We start from the raw sequence: 17,732 nt of genomic DNA, 5'->3' as shown, positions 1-17,732 counted from the left end.
ATACAAAATTTTGATTTTAAAAGGAAACTAAAAATAAGCGTTTAAAATAATAAATTTCTTTTAAACATAATATAAACTCCTTTTTGAGTTTTTGTCACTTAGATTTTAATTTTAGCTTCCTTTATTTATTATAATTTTAAAATCAAACATATAGAAAATGAAATACTTAGAATTTTTCTAAAATGATATAGTTTTATATATGAAATGATTTCATAAAAATAAAAATCTACCAAAATAAGCTTGATATTTAATAAATAAATAAATTTTCCGTTATAACATAATTGCACATATCATAATATATATTATTAAAATATTTTTTCAATATATTTGAAAAATAAAATTGATATTTTTATAAAAAAATAATTAAAACAAAAAATATTTTAATAAATAAAAAATACTATAGATAGTTCGACAATTAAGATTTTCTTATTTATTTTGAATAACAAAAAAATGCAATGTAAAAAAAATACCGAAATAAATGCAATGATCAAACTAACTCAATCGAATTCTAAATAGAAGCATAAATAATTGTGATTCAATGTGGATGAATAGATGTAACTCATATTATATCCACAATGTAATTTAGTGAACCAATCTAAAGTTTATATACTCAAAATTAAAGGTCTAACTAATATAGCAACATGTTATTATATATGATATTATTCTAATTATTTTAACATATAAATTGTGGAGTACTGACTCAAAACATCTTAATAAATAAAAATAAAGCATCAACCAATTATTATAATTGAGTTATTAGTATAGTTTATATATGTACATTTGAAAGCTTATTGTTATGCTCATTTTATATAACTTTTAATCGATCACATTTAATTATTATTATTTTCTATTTTTCAAAAAAACATATCTAAATCATATATAATTTATAATAATATATTTCCAAATGTAAGAAAATATGCCAAGATAAATGCAAGTACAAATAAATCAAAACTCTAACCAAATTAGAATTATAAAATATGGTTTAACTCGAAGAAAGATATGCAACTTAATATACTTTTTTTTTGCTAAAAGCAACTTAATATACTTATATGATAATCAAACCAAAAAAAATATTATACACAAAATAACATATATGATTACAATAATAAAATAATATTCCATTTGTTTCAGTTTATAAGTAGTTTTAGATAAAAACACTAATATTAAAAAATCTATTATTCTTAAAAAGTATCATTTAATATATGAATTCAATCAATTATAACAAGACTAATATATTTTTATTGGTTACATAATATACAATGAATGCAAAAGTTACAGTGAATTGTTAAAAACTATTTATATTTTGAAATATTTGTTTTTTGTTAAAACTATGTATAATATAAAACAGAGGAAATATTATTTTAAATAACATAACCACAAAATATTACATTAATTGCTTATTATGTTTTAATTATTTAAAATATTGATATTTATTCAAGATCATGGAATAATTATCCTTTTTAACATCTGAATAATTATGCTATTACAACTATTAAAATATTACATAGACGATTTTACAGTCGATAATTCTAGCAATTTTACGAGAATTCGCGTCTGACTGTACTGCACTGCTCTGAACCGTCCTATAAGATCTATGTTCAATGATACGTCTTACACCAAGCTGAAGATCTTTTTGTAACCAATTTTTCCATAATAATCATAATTTGATATTTTCTTAGGTCTGAACTCTATACATGTATAAATATTAATGAACTCTTATTCAAACCAATAGACCAATAAGGTTTCGTACACACAGAATAATCAGCTAATAATATATTTTTTAAGTAACTTTTAGTAATTTTAACATAATATATGTTACTTTTGACCCAAAAAAAAAGAAAAAAACATAATATATGTTTCTTATTAATTTTTTTAAAACATATTATTGTTGGTACTTATAAACATCTCTTACTACAGTTTATGAATCAAGAAATTATCAACCAGTTATAATAATAATTTATCTTTTTTTAAATCAAATTCACTTTATAAATTTACGGTTTATACCATATAATTTTAGGTAAATTACAATAGTGTTACAAAAAAAAAGGTAAATTACAAAACATGTTAGACGCCTTAATCTAAGTAGCTCCGGTGAAACAGAAACCCTAAGACACTCCACTCCACTCCATTCCACTCCATTCCATTCAGCCATTCCTCATTGGTCTCAGGTACGCCTTTTGCTGCTTTTCTCATCCACTTCCTCGGATCCGATATGACTCTTCTTGTCACTAGTAGTACATGCTTCTTCTCGCTAACTAACTCTCCACTCACACGATCTCCGATCTATTCTAGATTTATGCATGTACGATCTTGTTATTCGCCCATCACTCACAACCATAGCTTGTTTGTGTGTGTGTGTGTGTGTGTGTTTTGCAGTGATATAAATAAAGCAATTGCGATTTGATTATGTCTGATTCACGACCCCACACGTTTTCGATTAAGCTCTGGCCCCCGAGTTTACCTACAAGGCAAGCTCTCATCGAGCGCATCACCAACAACCTCTCTTCCAAGTCCGTTTTCACCGACAAGTACGGTTCTTTAACCGTTGACCACGCCACAGAGAATGCTAAGAGGATCGAGGACGTTGCCTTCTCCACTGCTAACCAGCAGTTCGAGAGAGAGCCTGACGGTGACGGCGCTTCCGCTGTTCAGCTTTACGCTAAGCAATGCAGTAAACTCATCTTGGAGCTTCTCAAGAAAGGCCCTGTTGCTGCTAAAGGAGAGACTCTTTCTCAACAAGAGTCTCCTCGTGAGACTGTTTTCGATATCTCTCAAGGAAAAAGGGCTTTTATTGAGGCTGAGGAAGCTGAGGAGCTTCTTAAACCCTTGAAGGAACTTGGGAATGGTTACACTAAGATATGTTTTAGTAATAGGAGTTTTGGTTTAGGAGCTGCTCGTGTCGCTGAGCCTATCTTGGCCTCTCTGAAAGACCAGCTTAAGGTGGTTGACTTGTCTGATTTTGTAGCTGGGAGACCTGAGGTTGAAGCACTTGATGTTATGAACATATTCTCAAACGCTCTGGAAGGTAGTGTCCTCTCGTCTCTCAACTTATCTGACAACGCTTTGGGTGAGAAAGGTGTTAGAGCGTTTGGTACGCTCTTGAAATCTCTGAGCTCTTTGGAAGAGCTTTATCTGATGAACGATGGTATCTCTAAAGAAGCTGCACAGGCCGTCTCAGAGCTGATTCCTTCGACGGAGAAGCTGAGGGTCCTTCATTTTCATAACAACATGACGGGAGATGAAGGTGCGGTTGCAATCGCAGAGGTTGTCAAGCGCTCGCCGTTATTGGAGAGTTTCAGGTGTTCTTCCACAAGAGTTGACTCTGTTGGAGGGATAGCTTTGTCGGAAGCGCTTGAGTGCTGTGCTCATATGAAGAAGCTTGATCTGAGGGATAACATGTTTGGCACAGAAGCTGGAGTTTCTCTGGGGAAAACTCTTTCGAGCTACAAACATTTGACTGAGCTTTACTTGAGTTATCTAAACCTAGAGGATGAAGGTGCAATAGCCATAGCGGAGGCTCTCAAGGAGTCTGCTTCGCCTATTGAGGTTCTCGAGATGGCGGGGAATGACATAACAGTTGGAGCAGCTTCAGCTATCGCAGCATGTGTAGCAGCGAAACAAGAACTGAACAAGTTGAATTTGTCTGAGAATGAGCTGAAAGATGAGGGATGTGTTGAGATCGCAAAGAGTCTGGAAGAGGATCATCCGAAGTTGCAGTACATTGATATGAGCAATAATTACATAAGAAGGGCAGGAGCGGTGGCCTTGGCTGATGTTGTTATAAAGAAAGAAGGTTTCAAGCTGTTGAACGTCGATGGGAATATCATATCAGAGGAAGGTGTTGAAGAAGTTAAAGAGATGTTCAAGAAAAAGCCAGAGTTACTTGGAGATTTGGATGAGAATGATCCTGATGGAGAAGAAGGAGATGATGATGAGGAAGAGGAAGAAAAAGAAGATGAAGAGGATGGTGAGTTGGAATCAAAGCTGAAGAACCTTGAAGTTAATGAGGATGATTAAGTCAGTCTCTGTGATGTTGGTTCTTTTCAGTGTTTCGTTTGTTTTGTACCAGGGGGATTACTTTGCTGCGGCTCTGTTGCTACAAAGACCAAAAATATTGACACTTATCAAATCTTTTTTTGTGAAAGCAAACGATTATAGAGTCATGCGGCTAATAGTTTTTTGGAATCTTGTCAGTTTATAAAATTGAGAAAGTGAAACAAAACTGATTGTTATTGGATTCACATCACACCTCATCAGAGATTCACTACCCAAAATCAGTTAATGAGGATGAGAATCAAAACATGTCTCTGTCACAAAACGTCATTTTTACGCATTAGTTCACAGATAAAGCATATCTGAATGTATGAGTAATTCAAGAAAAACAAAACAAACAAAGTTTCATGGGTTTATTTATGTCGACATCCCGACAAGCAGAACAATACTGCAAAGAGTAGATAGAAGGAAATCAAAACCCCAAACTTCAATTTCCTGACAGAATCACCAAAAGCAAAGCAAAAAAAAAGCAAAAAAAAAAGAGTAGATAGAAGCAGAGCAGGATCATCAGATACTCATAACCCTCCTGGTGCTCTTGACAGTTTTCATAGTACTTACAGCGACACTCAGAGGCTTCTTGTTATCTTTGTTCACTGTGCTCCTCAGAGAATACCTCGGCGTTGTTGTTGATGTCTCAACCACCGTCTTCTTCTTCTTAAAGGTTCCTCTTCTCTTGGTCGGCATAGGATCCACTCCGAGATTGTACAGAGTTCCTTTGACTTCAGCATCTTCTTCTTCTCCTCCGTTCTTCCTCTTCAACCTCTCGTTCCTCCTGGCTGAATACACGTCGTAGAACCTCCCTCTCTCGAAATCTGGAACCACGGAGGACTCTGCAGCCATCTGTTCAAGATCCGAAGCCGCAGCAGCAGCTCTGATCTTTACATCTGCTTCTTGGGCAAACTCTTTCTCTGCCATCTTTGCTAACGTGAAACCGAGAGAGGGAGAAAGAGAAGTTGATCGGTGGTATTTAGATGAAAACAAGAGTTGACAAAGTATAAAAGTATATTCTTCACATGTATTTTTTTTTTTCATATGTATTTTTGAAAGTTATCACGTCGTGTAATCCATAAAGTCTAATCTCCAAGGCTCATTTCTTCCCACATCATGAACAAGTCCTTGCATAGAGTTAATATCTATATAGAGATTCTTAAAAATTATATATAAATATTTACTGAAGTCTTTTACCAATTAAATTATTTAGGGCCTCTTTAAATTTCATAAACGACCCGAATGAACGTACAAGACTAAATCTCTCGTACCTCACATAGAAACTCACCAGAACTTTCACAGAATTCCCAGTCTTATCAATCCCTCGCTTATGATAAAAGAAACAGTCGTTTTTACCCAAAAAAAAAAAAAAAGAAACAGTCGCTTATAGCATATCCATTTTAAAGATACAAACTAAACAGCTTATGCTTTATCATCATGTTATATCAATTCCAAATATTATGATATATCTATATATACATGCATGGGCTTGCGTTAGAAATATTATAGTAAAACCTAAAACTACAAAAAGACGTAAATAAATGGTACATAGATCATTTCATATTCAATTTAAGATTCAAAACTAATTAAGATGTATCGCAATACGCAAAGCATAATCATATATATGTTTTAGCAGTAACAATGGCATCGTGCTCCACGACCACGAGGAAGTCGTTTGCAAAAACCTCCTTTCTTATTATTACATCCTTTGAGACACCAAGTGTTGCATCTCTTTTTTTCTTGCTGTGTTTTGCACGCTCCAAAATCTGCATGTGTGTTGCAGCACAACGAGTTGTCGGATCCTTCAACATCTATAACACATGCAAAACAAAACATGGATGTTACCACACCTAGAAATCAAACAAAACTATTTTTTTTAGAAAGTTTCATGGCGAGAGAGAGAGACTAACAAATATAAAACATGAAAATAAGTAGCACCGCGAAAGGCATGATTTTCATGGTGTAGCTCATCTGTGATCTTCTTCTCCTCCTCTCTGCAAGCTTATAATAGTTGTGTAGAACTTTTTCATCTATTTATTAACGTATATTAAATTTAGATAAAGAAAATCTAATTTTTTATTTCCTAATTAAATGGATCAAATTTCTCATTTACTACTTATAGATTAGGTCCTCATTGTAGATTCTATTTTTTTTTTTGAAAAATCCATTTTAACTAATTCAAGATTTTTTTGTCAAAAAAAAAAAACTAATTGAAGATTTTATAAGGCCATATTGTTGATATTTTCTTCTTCTAAAGTTAGGAAAACTATTTATTTGGAGTAATATTCACCAATGAAAATCCAGAAGAAAAAAAAGAAGTTCAAGTTGGGATCTTCTTAACATGGTAATGTTACTTGACCGTCACTTTTTTTGTCGGATTTATTATGCTATTAGAGAGAACGAAAAACATTACATAGATGATATTACAGCTGACCATTCTACCTGCCTTATAAGAATTCATGTCTGACTGCATCACCCTGAGCCGCCCTATGAGATCCATTTCTGACTGTATTCTTTGCACCATGCTGAAGATCTCTTGTAAGACTTGTCTCCAATATTCTGCATAATTCGACTTCTCTGAGAATTGAACCCAGACCTCCTGATGTAGAAATTGCGTCGCCTGAAATTCGAACTCCAGATTTGGGTGTAAAAGCTTTTTAAACCTTGACCACTATGCCACAGTGCTTCCACAACTTGACCGTCACTAACCCAGTATTTTAACTGCGATTTTTAGCTTTGGTTAAAAGACGTTTTTTAATTTTATTTAGATTTTAACAAAAAAAAAAACAGTCTTTTATTTATAAGAGCTATCACTTAACCCGTGAACCAGTGCTGACTTGATCCTGGCCAAGTGCGGCAGATACGTAATACTTGTATTAAAAAAGGTGAACCATTACTTCCGAGTTATTCAACTATTTGAAGTCAACGTATATGAGTTAACCATTGCTTGACGGAAACGACAACATTAGTTTTTTACTTTTTTCCAATTTATATTTTCATTTTTGTAAACGGATTTTTATGATTTATTAATGCCCTGTATTGGACCATTGGTTAAACCGTAACCCATCATGTGATACGATCATACGAAACAATGCAATGAACCATACTTGCCAGATGGCACAACTCTATTGGACAACAACATAATCCCCAAAGGAGGCCAATGACACTAAGCTCCGCCGCGTCCCTCCCGTTTCCTCTCCGCAGCGCTTCCCGCTCGACTCTTAAGCCAATCCAAGATATCACCGTAAACCAGATCAACATTCTCCTCCGATTCCCCAACCATCTGATGCCACATCTCCGGATAGATCTTGATCGTCTTATCCTCGCTCCCGGCTCGCCGATGAAGCTCCTCCACGCACGCCGGATCACAAACAACGTCCCCTCCCCCGTGCACGATCAGAAGCGGGACCTCAACTTCCTCGAACCTCTCCTGCAACTCATTGCAGATTCGGATAAGCTCGTAGGCCGTGGCGGCGCGCGGTCTCGCCACCGTCCTCCTGGGGCTAGCCAGCGCGAGCTTCCTCTTCCACGGCTCCTTGAACGAGACGTCGGGGATGGAGCCGCGAGTGGGGATGACGCGCCAGGTGGGGATGAGGTTCGCGACGACGAAGAGCAGGTGCTCCAACGGCCACGGGGGTTTGAACTTGTCGCTGATCCCGCACATGGCGCCGTTGAGGATGAGCCCGTCCCAGACGCCTCCTCTCTGGCGGAGCGAGACGTAGAGAGCGATCGCGCCGCCTAGGGACTCGGAGTAGAGGAAGCAGGGGAGATCCGGAGGAGAACGGCTGCGGAAGTCGTCGAAGAAGGAGATGCAGTCGTCGACGACGGGGTTGATGTCGGGGATGTGAGCGACGAGGCCGTCGGAGAATCCGTGGCCCTGGTGGTCGATGGCGCAGGTGATGAAGCCGGATTTGGCGAAGAGGATGGAGGTGAGCTGGAGGAACCAGCTGGATTCGCCGGTGAAGCCGTGGACGACGGCGACGATGCCGATGGGAGGAGTCGGAGGGAGTGGGGACCACCACTGGGTGAAGAGTTTGAGGCCGCGAGGGTTGGTGATGAAGGCGGAGGAGTGGGAGACGGAGTGTTTTGCGTAGAATTCTTCGGCGGAGAGAGAGCCGAAGGGGTTGCTCTCGTCGGCGTCGGCGATTGGGTGGAGACCCATCTCGTCGTCGTTGTTTTCGAGGGAAGTGTTGTTGTGTTGTGTGGGGTTTGGATTGGTTTATACTTTATACCGTTGAGGATTGAAAGTGTTTTCATTAATGAGGGGCATGATCTTGTGCTGTAGGGACACATGCGTTTATTGTGGATGCCAACAGCCAACTACTTCTGATTTTGGGCCACATTCGTTTTCGATTTCAAATCATTTTGGGTTTACTTTGTGTTAAGATATATACAACCGGTTAAACCAAATGTTATTGGGTCAAATTTTGGAGTTTTAAGATAGTAATTTTGATCCGCACAACCGTGAGGATATTTATTTTCATTTTTAATTAGTATATATTCTAAGATTATTCATATATTTAAATGTTTAAATCACTATTCCAACTACAATAATTTTATAGTTTTCATGTTATTAATTAACTAACTATTTCAAATGATCACATATAAACATATATATATATATATATATATGTTGCTTCTTATTATGTATGTTTTATATTTAATTTATTATGATCCCGATCCGTAATTCAAAGTGCTAGATTTCCTTGAAAAAAATTGTTTTGTTTATTCAGTTTATATAATAAATTATTGTATATATAAAAGTTTAAGAAAAGTTAACTTTTTATACATGTATTATATAGTTTATTAATTTTAAACCATTCTACCAACATATTATATTTTTAGAATAAATGTTTTATATTTATGATAATAAAATATACTAACTTATCAATTTAAAATATTTTTTTGAGCTGAGATTTAAAGTAATTTTATCATATTTAGTTCAATATAGTAGTTTTAATTAAAAGGTTAGATTTTTTTAGAAATGTCATACTTTAGAATTATTTTGTATTTAATTTACTATAATCCCGACCCGCAATTCATAGTGTTAGATTTCTTTTAGTAATTTGTTTTGTTTATTCAGTTTATATAATAGATTATTGTATATATAAAATTTTAAGATAAGTTGATTTTTATATATGTTATATAATTAAACAGAAATGAATATTGCTTTCCAACAAAATCTTTTTAAAATCTTTGTAAAATGATTTTTTGGAAAGTAATCATTTTAAGTGGCTATTATTATCATTACAATATTTTATAAAATTTTATTTTTGTTTATAAATCAAAACTAAATTAAATTTAAATTTCTGATTATATTTTATGACAACTAAAAATGAAATTAATCAATTTTTGAAAATAAATATTGAAAAGATTCTGAAAAGATTCTTCAAAGATTTTGTTAGAATTTTTTATATTAATATTTATTTTTATCTTAAATAAAAATGAAGATATTAAATGATATTATTTAATATGAAAATTAATAATAGATAAAAATGCAGTGTGATCAAGTCTAATAAGTAGTCCATTTTTTAAAAAATCACACATGAATTAGAAGTCATGACTTCTGTTTTAATATAAAGATTAGAAAAAATCTGAATTTGATATATGACTTCTGTTTTAATATAATAGATTAGAAAAAATCTGAATTTGATCAAAAAAAAAAAAAAAAAAAATCTGAATTTGATATATTACCAGTATCTGTTTCATCATCCCCTCTACATCAGTCAAACAATAGGATACGTTATAGTTATAGTCATAATCCTGACCGATGCTAACGGTTATACTCATGATCCTGACCGATGCTAATGTCCTAAATGACAAGAACATATGTTGGTCTCCAAACTAATCTAGACTTCTATCTGAGATCTTCAGTTATAACAAGAAAGTCCCTAAAGATAACATTCTGTTGTTATACGGCCTTGCAAAAAAAAGAGAACATTCGATTTAATAATTATTATTTTATAAGTTCTGCATCTGAGGTTTTTTCTCATATACCCTAAGATACTAACACATGAACAAAAGATTGTACACAGACACTTCCCAAATATATTACAAAGAAAGATCAAAATCTAAGTACATAATGGTGGTGTTGTCCTTTGTACGCATCACATTAGCTTGATCAAGTAAACCCTTTGCTATTTTCTCTGCACCATCTTCTGTCCCGCTCTCTTTCTCTCGCATCTGACACATTCAGTTTCAAACATAAACATGAGTATGATGTTTTCAGACAGATCAATACCATGAAGCTTTATTTCGAAATAGATGAAAAAAATTTTAACCTGAAGCACCAGCTGGACAGCCTTCTTCGGACTCACCACATCCCATAGTCCATCACTGCACAATTGTTTTTCGCTTTTAAGATTTACCAAAAAAATGAGAATATGGAGATGAGCTTATTATGGTGTTAGTGTTTCTTACCTAGCCAATACAGCAAACACGTCTTTATTAGATTGATCGATACGCAAAGGTTCACTTATATAAGGCTCTGCGCTGAAACGTTCGTCTTGCTCCTTTATAAATTTGTCTCCAAGCATCCGCGCAAGGTTTATACCTGAAGAATATTAAATCAGATTTGGTTATTATGTTACAATGGAATTAGAATCAGGAGAGTGTTAAATTCATTGAGCTAATACCATGGATCCTAGTAACTCCTTCTTTCAAAGCTAGTCCTGCTTCTTGAATTCGTTTTCTCTCGGTCAAGCTACTCACTCGATGATCTTCAGTCATTTGTATATATCTCCCATCAAGGCTGCCAAATTGGAAACCAAATCGCAATCAGGTAAAATAACGAGAAGCTACTAACTTATCATGCAGACCATTATTTCCTGGGAGTAAAACAGCAATCTGATAAGGATTTGGTTTTAAATCAAGATCGGTATCAGTGAAAATTTAGGGACAAACTCTCTTTCTGTTTTGGCAAAACAACAATTTTACTACAATGCATAGATGCATAAACATCTCATCTATTGATGTCTACTTGCTCTCCCTTAAACCCTAGAGTAGAAATAATCTACTGTTTCCAAAACAAGAGTCTTTCATTAAGAAGACCTCACTCACGGTTAAGACGCGCAAGATCCTTGTTCCTAATCTGGGTATATCAAACCCTCTACCTCTTTCTACACCAAAAATATGCTTCCACAAGTTTATGCACCGGTTAATGCAAGTTCAGTAACTAAGAATCTTAAGATAGCTATAGTAATATGTTTAACGTACTTGATTACACATGCTGAATCACCAAGATTGGCACATTGTGCGAAGAAATTTTCTTCACTGTCTTTCCAGACTAAGAGAACAGTAGCTGTACAACCCTGCATGGAGCGACTAGTTCATTCAGTACGAAGCAATGAAAAAAATTGCAGCCAAGTCGTGAAGAAGAAAATAGGCAATCAAATGAAAAGGAAAGAAAATGACAAGCTTCAGAACCTCATATAGGTGATCATTCAAGCGTGCTTCTGTTTTCGCAAGCACGACCCTCAGGACATCCGTAGCATCTCGCTGTGATAACACTTTCTCCTTCTCCAGAGAGTCTGATAAAATATTCGCCAGAACCTCCGGAATAATTCTGGAGAATGAGTTTCATTAGGTTTATATATTCAGTATATTATTATCGTTGTTTGAGACGAAACTTGAAACCACAGATGTTAGTCAGTGAAGCCTCCTAACATATCGTGACTATAAAAAAAATGAACAAGACAAGTATCAACAACATTTATTTTTCTAGCTGCAACCACGCCTGCCATAACTTGAACACACTTGCATGGCTAGTCACATGCCGTTCAATCTTTCAAATGCTCCATAATAAATGAAGTAAAACCAGAAGACAACCTCAGAAAGGCAGATGCTGTTGGAAGTTTAACCACAACCAACCGCATAGCCTTTTTCAGGTTAGCAATTGTAACTTGTAAGTAACTGGATATTTTTGGCATATATTGAGCATAAAGAGAAAGTCCATGATACGAAAATCAAGGAGGATTCTATTTTTCTTTAAAAAAATTGTGAATAGAGGTGGTCTAAATAATAAACAATGACTCACTTTACTGCGGATTGAGCAGCCCCAGCTCCCCCATGTCCATCACAAACACAAAACAGCCCAAACTGAAACCGTTTTATGCATTTAGAATTATGTTAGCAGAAGCAATGAAGTTTATAAATTATCAGATAAAGAACTGAAGATTCCAAATCAAAGATAACCTTATTAACCCCAGGAAGCGGCCACTTGTAATAACAAACATCTTCCATTGGAAGTTTCCTGCCTCCTCGACGTAAAGCCATGGGATCTGAGGCCACACCAATTCTGAACGGTGTCTTAAACTCATTCTGAGATGAGATAAGGACCTTCCAAAAATGAAACGAAGTTGCATGAAAAATCAATTAAGAAAAACAAAAAAAAATATTAATCAGTTAAACCTTCAACCACTCAGATCGACTTACATAGACCTTAGTCGTTGTTCCCAAAGTTATTATATCTTCACTTGCAAGCCCGACGGGTTGACCCCACTTTCGGCTGCCTATATCAGGATGACGTACTGACCGAGAGTTCAAGAGAGTTCCATTTAGACTACCCATGTCTACCAGCTCCCATTTAGATATCTGAAATCAAAGCCAGACAGGTATGACACAAAGTGTAATAAGATGAGACATGCAGAAGTTGGATAGATAAAACTAGGTAGCTCCTCACAGTAGAGTTCCATGTAATTTGTGCATGATTCCCTGAAACCTCTGGGTCCTTCAATATCATAGAAGAAGGAGGAACCCTTCCAAGGTTCAATGGCAGCTTGGAAGTACTTAGGGAGTCAACAGCAAGTTGAATCCCAATGGAAGGACCAGAAATGACCTCCAGGCACAGCCAACTTCCTGCACTTATAACAAAAACTATGATACATGTCTTGCACGACTAACTGAAGAAACGGATTGAAGTTATATTAATTTACACAGCCTAGCAAAGCCAAAGAAAAAGGAAATTACTTTGATCATTGACAAGCCCTGGAGAAAGCTCGGAAACAAGCCCTGGAGAAAGGTCGGAAAGTGTATCCTTTTCCAGATCATGTTGTAGGTTCTGACTTGTGTTGTTATCCTGCAAGTCATCCGTTTCCACTTCTTCCACGCTAACTCTGCCAGCTGGATGTTTAAGCGTTTGACCTACCAAAGCATTGTCAAAAAAGGTTCAGAAATTATTTGTAAAACAAAAAAAAAGCTAGTCTTAACCAAAGCTGAATAAGAGGAGGAATGCATAGACACACAACCAACGATTTTCTGATAACAATGGTATCATTTCCATGAACCTAACTAATGATGTAAAGACTCAACTAAACTAAGTCTTAACCAAAGCTGTAATAAGAGAGCGGGAATACAAAGACGGTACCTTGGTTGAGAAGAGGAGAAGAAGAAGGAAGCCTTGGTTTGTAAGCCTGTCCCCCTTGCAAAAGGCCTTCATTCTGGTAACAAGCTCCCTCTAAATCATATTCCCTTGACCCCTCCTCACTGGTTTGTCCTTGGATCAAATGCTCATCATCAGTTACAAGCGGCCTCTGCAAATCCCCCAACTGCCAATACAAAGTATAATCACTCTTAGGGTTACCTTTAAAGCAAAAAATACAGATTCACTTATGACGAAATCTATCATATTAAATCAATAAACATTCTCATGCCCAATCAAATAAATAATCATCAAGACACAATCCCTCCCTCGCGAATCGCGAAATTGAAGAATGAATCAAACACACATAAGGCCGTGCCATTGGTCATTGGTGGTGATCAAAGCGTCTCACGATGATCGATGGATTACGCGGAATCGAATCGGGAAGGTGGAGGAGAGAGCTTCCTTACCTTGAAGGTAGAGAAACGAGAGGATCGGAAAAGGGGAAGGTAGCGCCATGGCTTGCAGGCGAAGAGGATGACGAGGGAGAAGAGAAACAACATAAGCACCATCAAACATAATAATAATATTACAATACTATTGTTCATCTCTAACATCGCCATCTTCTTCGCTTCCCTCTCCCTTCCTGATTAAGTTCCCGAGAACCTCGCTTTCATTTTTCTTTTTTTTTTCTTACCTTCTTTTTTTTTTCTAACACTGGTAGTGTAGAGAGAGTTCATTCTTAATCTTAATCTTAATCTTTTTTTTTTTGCTAAAAAAAGGTTAAACCCGGGTCACTATTGGAACCAGACCTAACCCCCGGGGAAGTCGCAAGCCCGCGGATGGACTCCTTCTCCTGGGCATTCAAATGGGTCCTAAAGCATGGATCCATATCCGCGTTAGGTGAACAGAACAATCTTAATCTTAATCTTATCCCTACGTTTTACAGTTATGGAGAGTAATTATTTTTTAATGACCGTTATTTTGGTTTTATCTTTGTTAAAATGGTTATATTTGATTTGTTTGATACTCCACAAGATATGTATTGACCCACCCCCTTTTTGACCACAATAATCTTCAATTATCAAATTAAAATTTTAATGTCTAAAAATACAAAACAGCATTTAATTCGATAATTTCGATTCATTCTTCCTATTCACTATGAATTATAAAAAAAAATTTCCTTTAAGCAAAAAAAAAAAGAAAAAAATTTCAGTGATTTGTGGTAACAGAAGATTACCACCATGGTTAACATATACTTGGTGTTACCATACTCTTCACCAGTATAGGAACCGATAAAAGTTTGCTGCTCAAAAAAAAAGAAGGAACCGATAAAAGCTTGAGATCAATTTACACATATTATACTCAATAGGATAGATCTATTAAATTATCCTATTAAATATAAATTAGATTATCACAAATATATTTTTAAAAAAATCAATAGTATTATGAAACATGTTCGTTGAATAAACTGTGCTAATTGTTGACAAAAAGAAATTTGTGCTAATTATTCAGATTCACATGATAAAAGTTGTTGGAATAAGATTAAAACAATATAATTCAAACAGTGTATATAGATTGTAATAGATAGTGATCGGAGATCTCAGGCATGTTATTTATCAGTTCTTTTATGCAACAAGAACAAACAGAAAACAAATCATTTTCCTACAATTTTATAAATCATATATATAGAATTGATCATGTTTGCGCATGTAAGTAAAAATTTTATTCAGATTATACCTTTTTTCTTAAATCAGAGAGATCTTCCATAGCTTTTTGTTCTTCTAACAACAAGTTTAATTTACTACCACATGATTAAAGTCCCGTATGAATTTATACTGTACCCACAGTATAAATCATACCATTTTACAGATTTGGCAAATTTTTATGTGGCTTTGACTATGACTGATACCATTTTAATAAATTTTCTTCATTCCCATTTTAACATTATTTCTTACCTAGTTAGAGATTTGCTCTTGTGATATTTTAAAATGAAAGTAGATGTATTTTCAAAGGAGCCAAATGTGACACGTGCAAGTTCGTCAGAAGAAAGCTTTCTTCAGTCCCATTTTAACGTTAATTATTTCTTGACTAGTGTTTCAAAAAATAATAGTAATAATTTCTTGACTAGTTTTATAATTTTCAAAGGTAGATGATTTTTAACGGAGCCGATCGTGACACGTGCAAGTTCGTTACAAGAAAGCTTATCTGGCGTTTTATGCTTGTTTCCATGGCGAGTCCAGGAAGAGAAGAAGGTCATGTCACAAGGGGCGATCCCCAGAAGAGAATACGCATGATGTTGCATCTTTTATACATTGTTTTTATCTTTGATTTCATGATGTGGCTCTTTTTTATTTTTGCGGTTGATTATTTTGTGCCTCTCTAGTATGGAACTTTCATGCTTATGTTCGATGAAACGTGAAGAAGTCATCAAGGATATTGTACTGCTCTCACTAGTAGGCGTGAGCACGGATCGGATATCCGGGTTTTTGAAGGTATTTGTGATTTGCTTTGAATGTTACGGATATCTAATTTTTCGATTTGCTTTGATTCGGAAAAATACGGATATTCGGATAAACGGATATCCAAAAAATAAATAGATATTTGCGGATATTGCGGATACTTACGGATATCTCATTTGTTTTGATTAATACAAATAATCTTAAAAATTTGATACAAATTTTTTTTGCAAAATATTTTTTTGCATGATATAAAAGATAAAAATTAAAAGATATAGTGAATCTACATATTTTGTAAAATTTTAAACTTAATTAACAATTATAATAACACAAAACTTAAGAAAAAAATTATAATTGTCATAAATGTTTTTTTTTCCTTTCATGTAATACTTTTATATAAGTAATAATGTGAATAGAATATGTCAAATCATATGTTAGAATAATAATTTTATACATTTAAAATTTTAAATATAATCAAAATATACATGTATTTATATATTGACGGATCGGATCGGATATTCGCTTCCCAAAATTTTAATATTTTGTGATTTGCTTCGATATTAACGGATATTGAATTTTAGTATTTGCTTTGCTTCGAAAGATTACGGATATTCGGAATTTTCGGATCAAATAGCAACGGATAACGAATCAAATCAAATTTCACGGATAAAATGCCCTCCCCTACTCACTAGTAGTAGCTAGATTGATTTGTCACCAAACCAAATCACATCAAGGTCGTCCCAATAGTTAGAATTATTATTTTCTTCCCTATTCTCGTGTGAGATATATGGATTCATCAACCACATGTATGATTTTTAATGAATAAGACCAAGTGCATCAACTAAATGTAAGTTTACCTGAATGTTATTTTGTTCTTATTAATCTGTACTTAAGTCGCTATAACTATACCGCGCGAAAGCTTTTTTACAAAGTTGACATCTAGGCTGTAAGAATTTCAGCTTGTTTGGATGATCTATGAGTAAGACATGTATTAGTTATATGGATGAGGTTGATATTTTCGTGTGGATCTCATGCTTCCGTAAAAGCAAATGAGAAAGTTCTAATATATATATATATATATATAAGCTTTTATATTTCCCTAGCTAAAGTTGTGAGCTATATAATATGTGTATGCACGACTTAGATATGCTTCCCTTCTCATTCTAATGATAATTCAAAAGTTGGAGAATTGGCACATAAAGGTTCAACTAATATGGTCAAAAAGATATTGGTGGATAGATTGGCTTTTCTATGTTATGCAATTTCTATTGAGCCACGAGATGCAATACTCTTGTTTTACTCGATAATCATATAACGTATATGGAAACGTAAGGCTTAAGTTTATGTCTCCACTTGATCTTAAGTGGTATGACGCGATATTTCTCTATGCTTTTAGATCTTCCAATAGATGAAAACTTGAAACCAATAGCAAACACAGATTTGTTATGATTCGAAGTTTCACTCTGCTGAGTGATGCGAAGTCAAAATATATTCTGATTTAAATTTGATGCTTTTGCTTGTGTCATTAGTCACTTAATTATTGTAATCTTAGTTACATATAGAAAAGCAGCTTTTGTATAAAGACACTCTCTAAAGCATTCCCCCTTCGAGAGGCCAAAGGTTGCTGTATTACTTTCTTCTCTTATATGAGGGTGGTTCGTATTTCAGGACCACCTTATGCTGTTCAAGATTCAATTTGTGGATATTTGTCTGGAGATTACGTCTGCAGGTCAGCTCTTTTTTCCAATTTTATTACTAAACTATGTCATAACTTTCACACCCCTGCTTACGTTAGAGAATCCTAATTATTATTTCATTCCAAGCATGTCAAACTAGTTGCTTAATTATATCATTTTTGATTCCTTTAGTAGAGG

General features: G+C 34.7%; 4 protein-coding genes across 4 annotated transcripts; 1 reads left to right on the top strand and 3 right to left on the bottom strand.

The window, feature by feature from the left end:
• The first annotated feature begins 2,061 nt into the window (after nt 1-2,061).
• Nucleotides 2,062-4,185, top strand: LOC108843623 (RAN GTPase-activating protein 2). The gene is made up of 2 exons (XM_018616854.2): nt 2,062-2,168; nt 2,377-4,185. Exon 2 carries the CDS (start codon nt 2,407-2,409, stop codon nt 4,015-4,017), a length of 1,611 nt encoding a protein of 536 aa, XP_018472356.2. The 5' UTR covers nt 2,062-2,168; nt 2,377-2,406; the 3' UTR covers nt 4,018-4,185.
• A 123-nt stretch (nt 4,186-4,308) lies between these two features.
• LOC108843624 (uncharacterized) lies at nt 4,309-5,043 on the bottom strand. The gene has a single exon (XM_018616855.2). It carries the CDS (start codon nt 4,966-4,968, stop codon nt 4,561-4,563), a length of 408 nt encoding a protein of 135 aa, XP_018472357.2. The 5' UTR covers nt 4,969-5,043; the 3' UTR covers nt 4,309-4,560.
• A 1,953-nt stretch (nt 5,044-6,996) lies between these two features.
• Nucleotides 6,997-8,259, bottom strand: LOC108843718 (caffeoylshikimate esterase). Its single transcript, XM_018616978.2, has one exon. It carries the CDS (start codon nt 8,201-8,203, stop codon nt 7,208-7,210), a length of 996 nt encoding a protein of 331 aa, XP_018472480.2. The 5' UTR covers nt 8,204-8,259; the 3' UTR covers nt 6,997-7,207.
• Nucleotides 8,260-9,966: 1,707 nt separating this feature from the next.
• On the bottom strand, nt 9,967-14,107 carry LOC108820298 (protein phosphatase 2C 70). Its single transcript, XM_018593261.2, has 13 exons — nt 13,870-14,107; nt 13,406-13,586; nt 13,009-13,182; nt 12,722-12,897; nt 12,475-12,633; nt 12,235-12,378; nt 12,077-12,138; nt 11,467-11,605; nt 11,257-11,351; nt 10,677-10,792; nt 10,462-10,594; nt 10,323-10,377; nt 9,967-10,224 (listed from the first exon to the last, which is right to left on the bottom strand). Exons 1-13 carry the CDS (start codon nt 14,020-14,022, stop codon nt 10,093-10,095), a joined length of 1,719 nt encoding a protein of 572 aa, XP_018448763.2. The 5' UTR covers nt 14,023-14,107; the 3' UTR covers nt 9,967-10,092.
• Nucleotides 14,108-17,732: the final 3,625 nt, after the last annotated feature.

This window comes from Raphanus sativus, chromosome 2 (assembly GCF_000801105.2).
Source record: "Raphanus sativus cultivar WK10039 chromosome 2, ASM80110v3, whole genome shotgun sequence".
Classification (NCBI taxonomy): Eukaryota; Viridiplantae; Streptophyta; class Magnoliopsida; order Brassicales; family Brassicaceae; genus Raphanus; species Raphanus sativus.
Note: the sequence above shows the minus strand (reverse complement) of the source record. Positions and strands in the feature narration are given on the sequence as shown.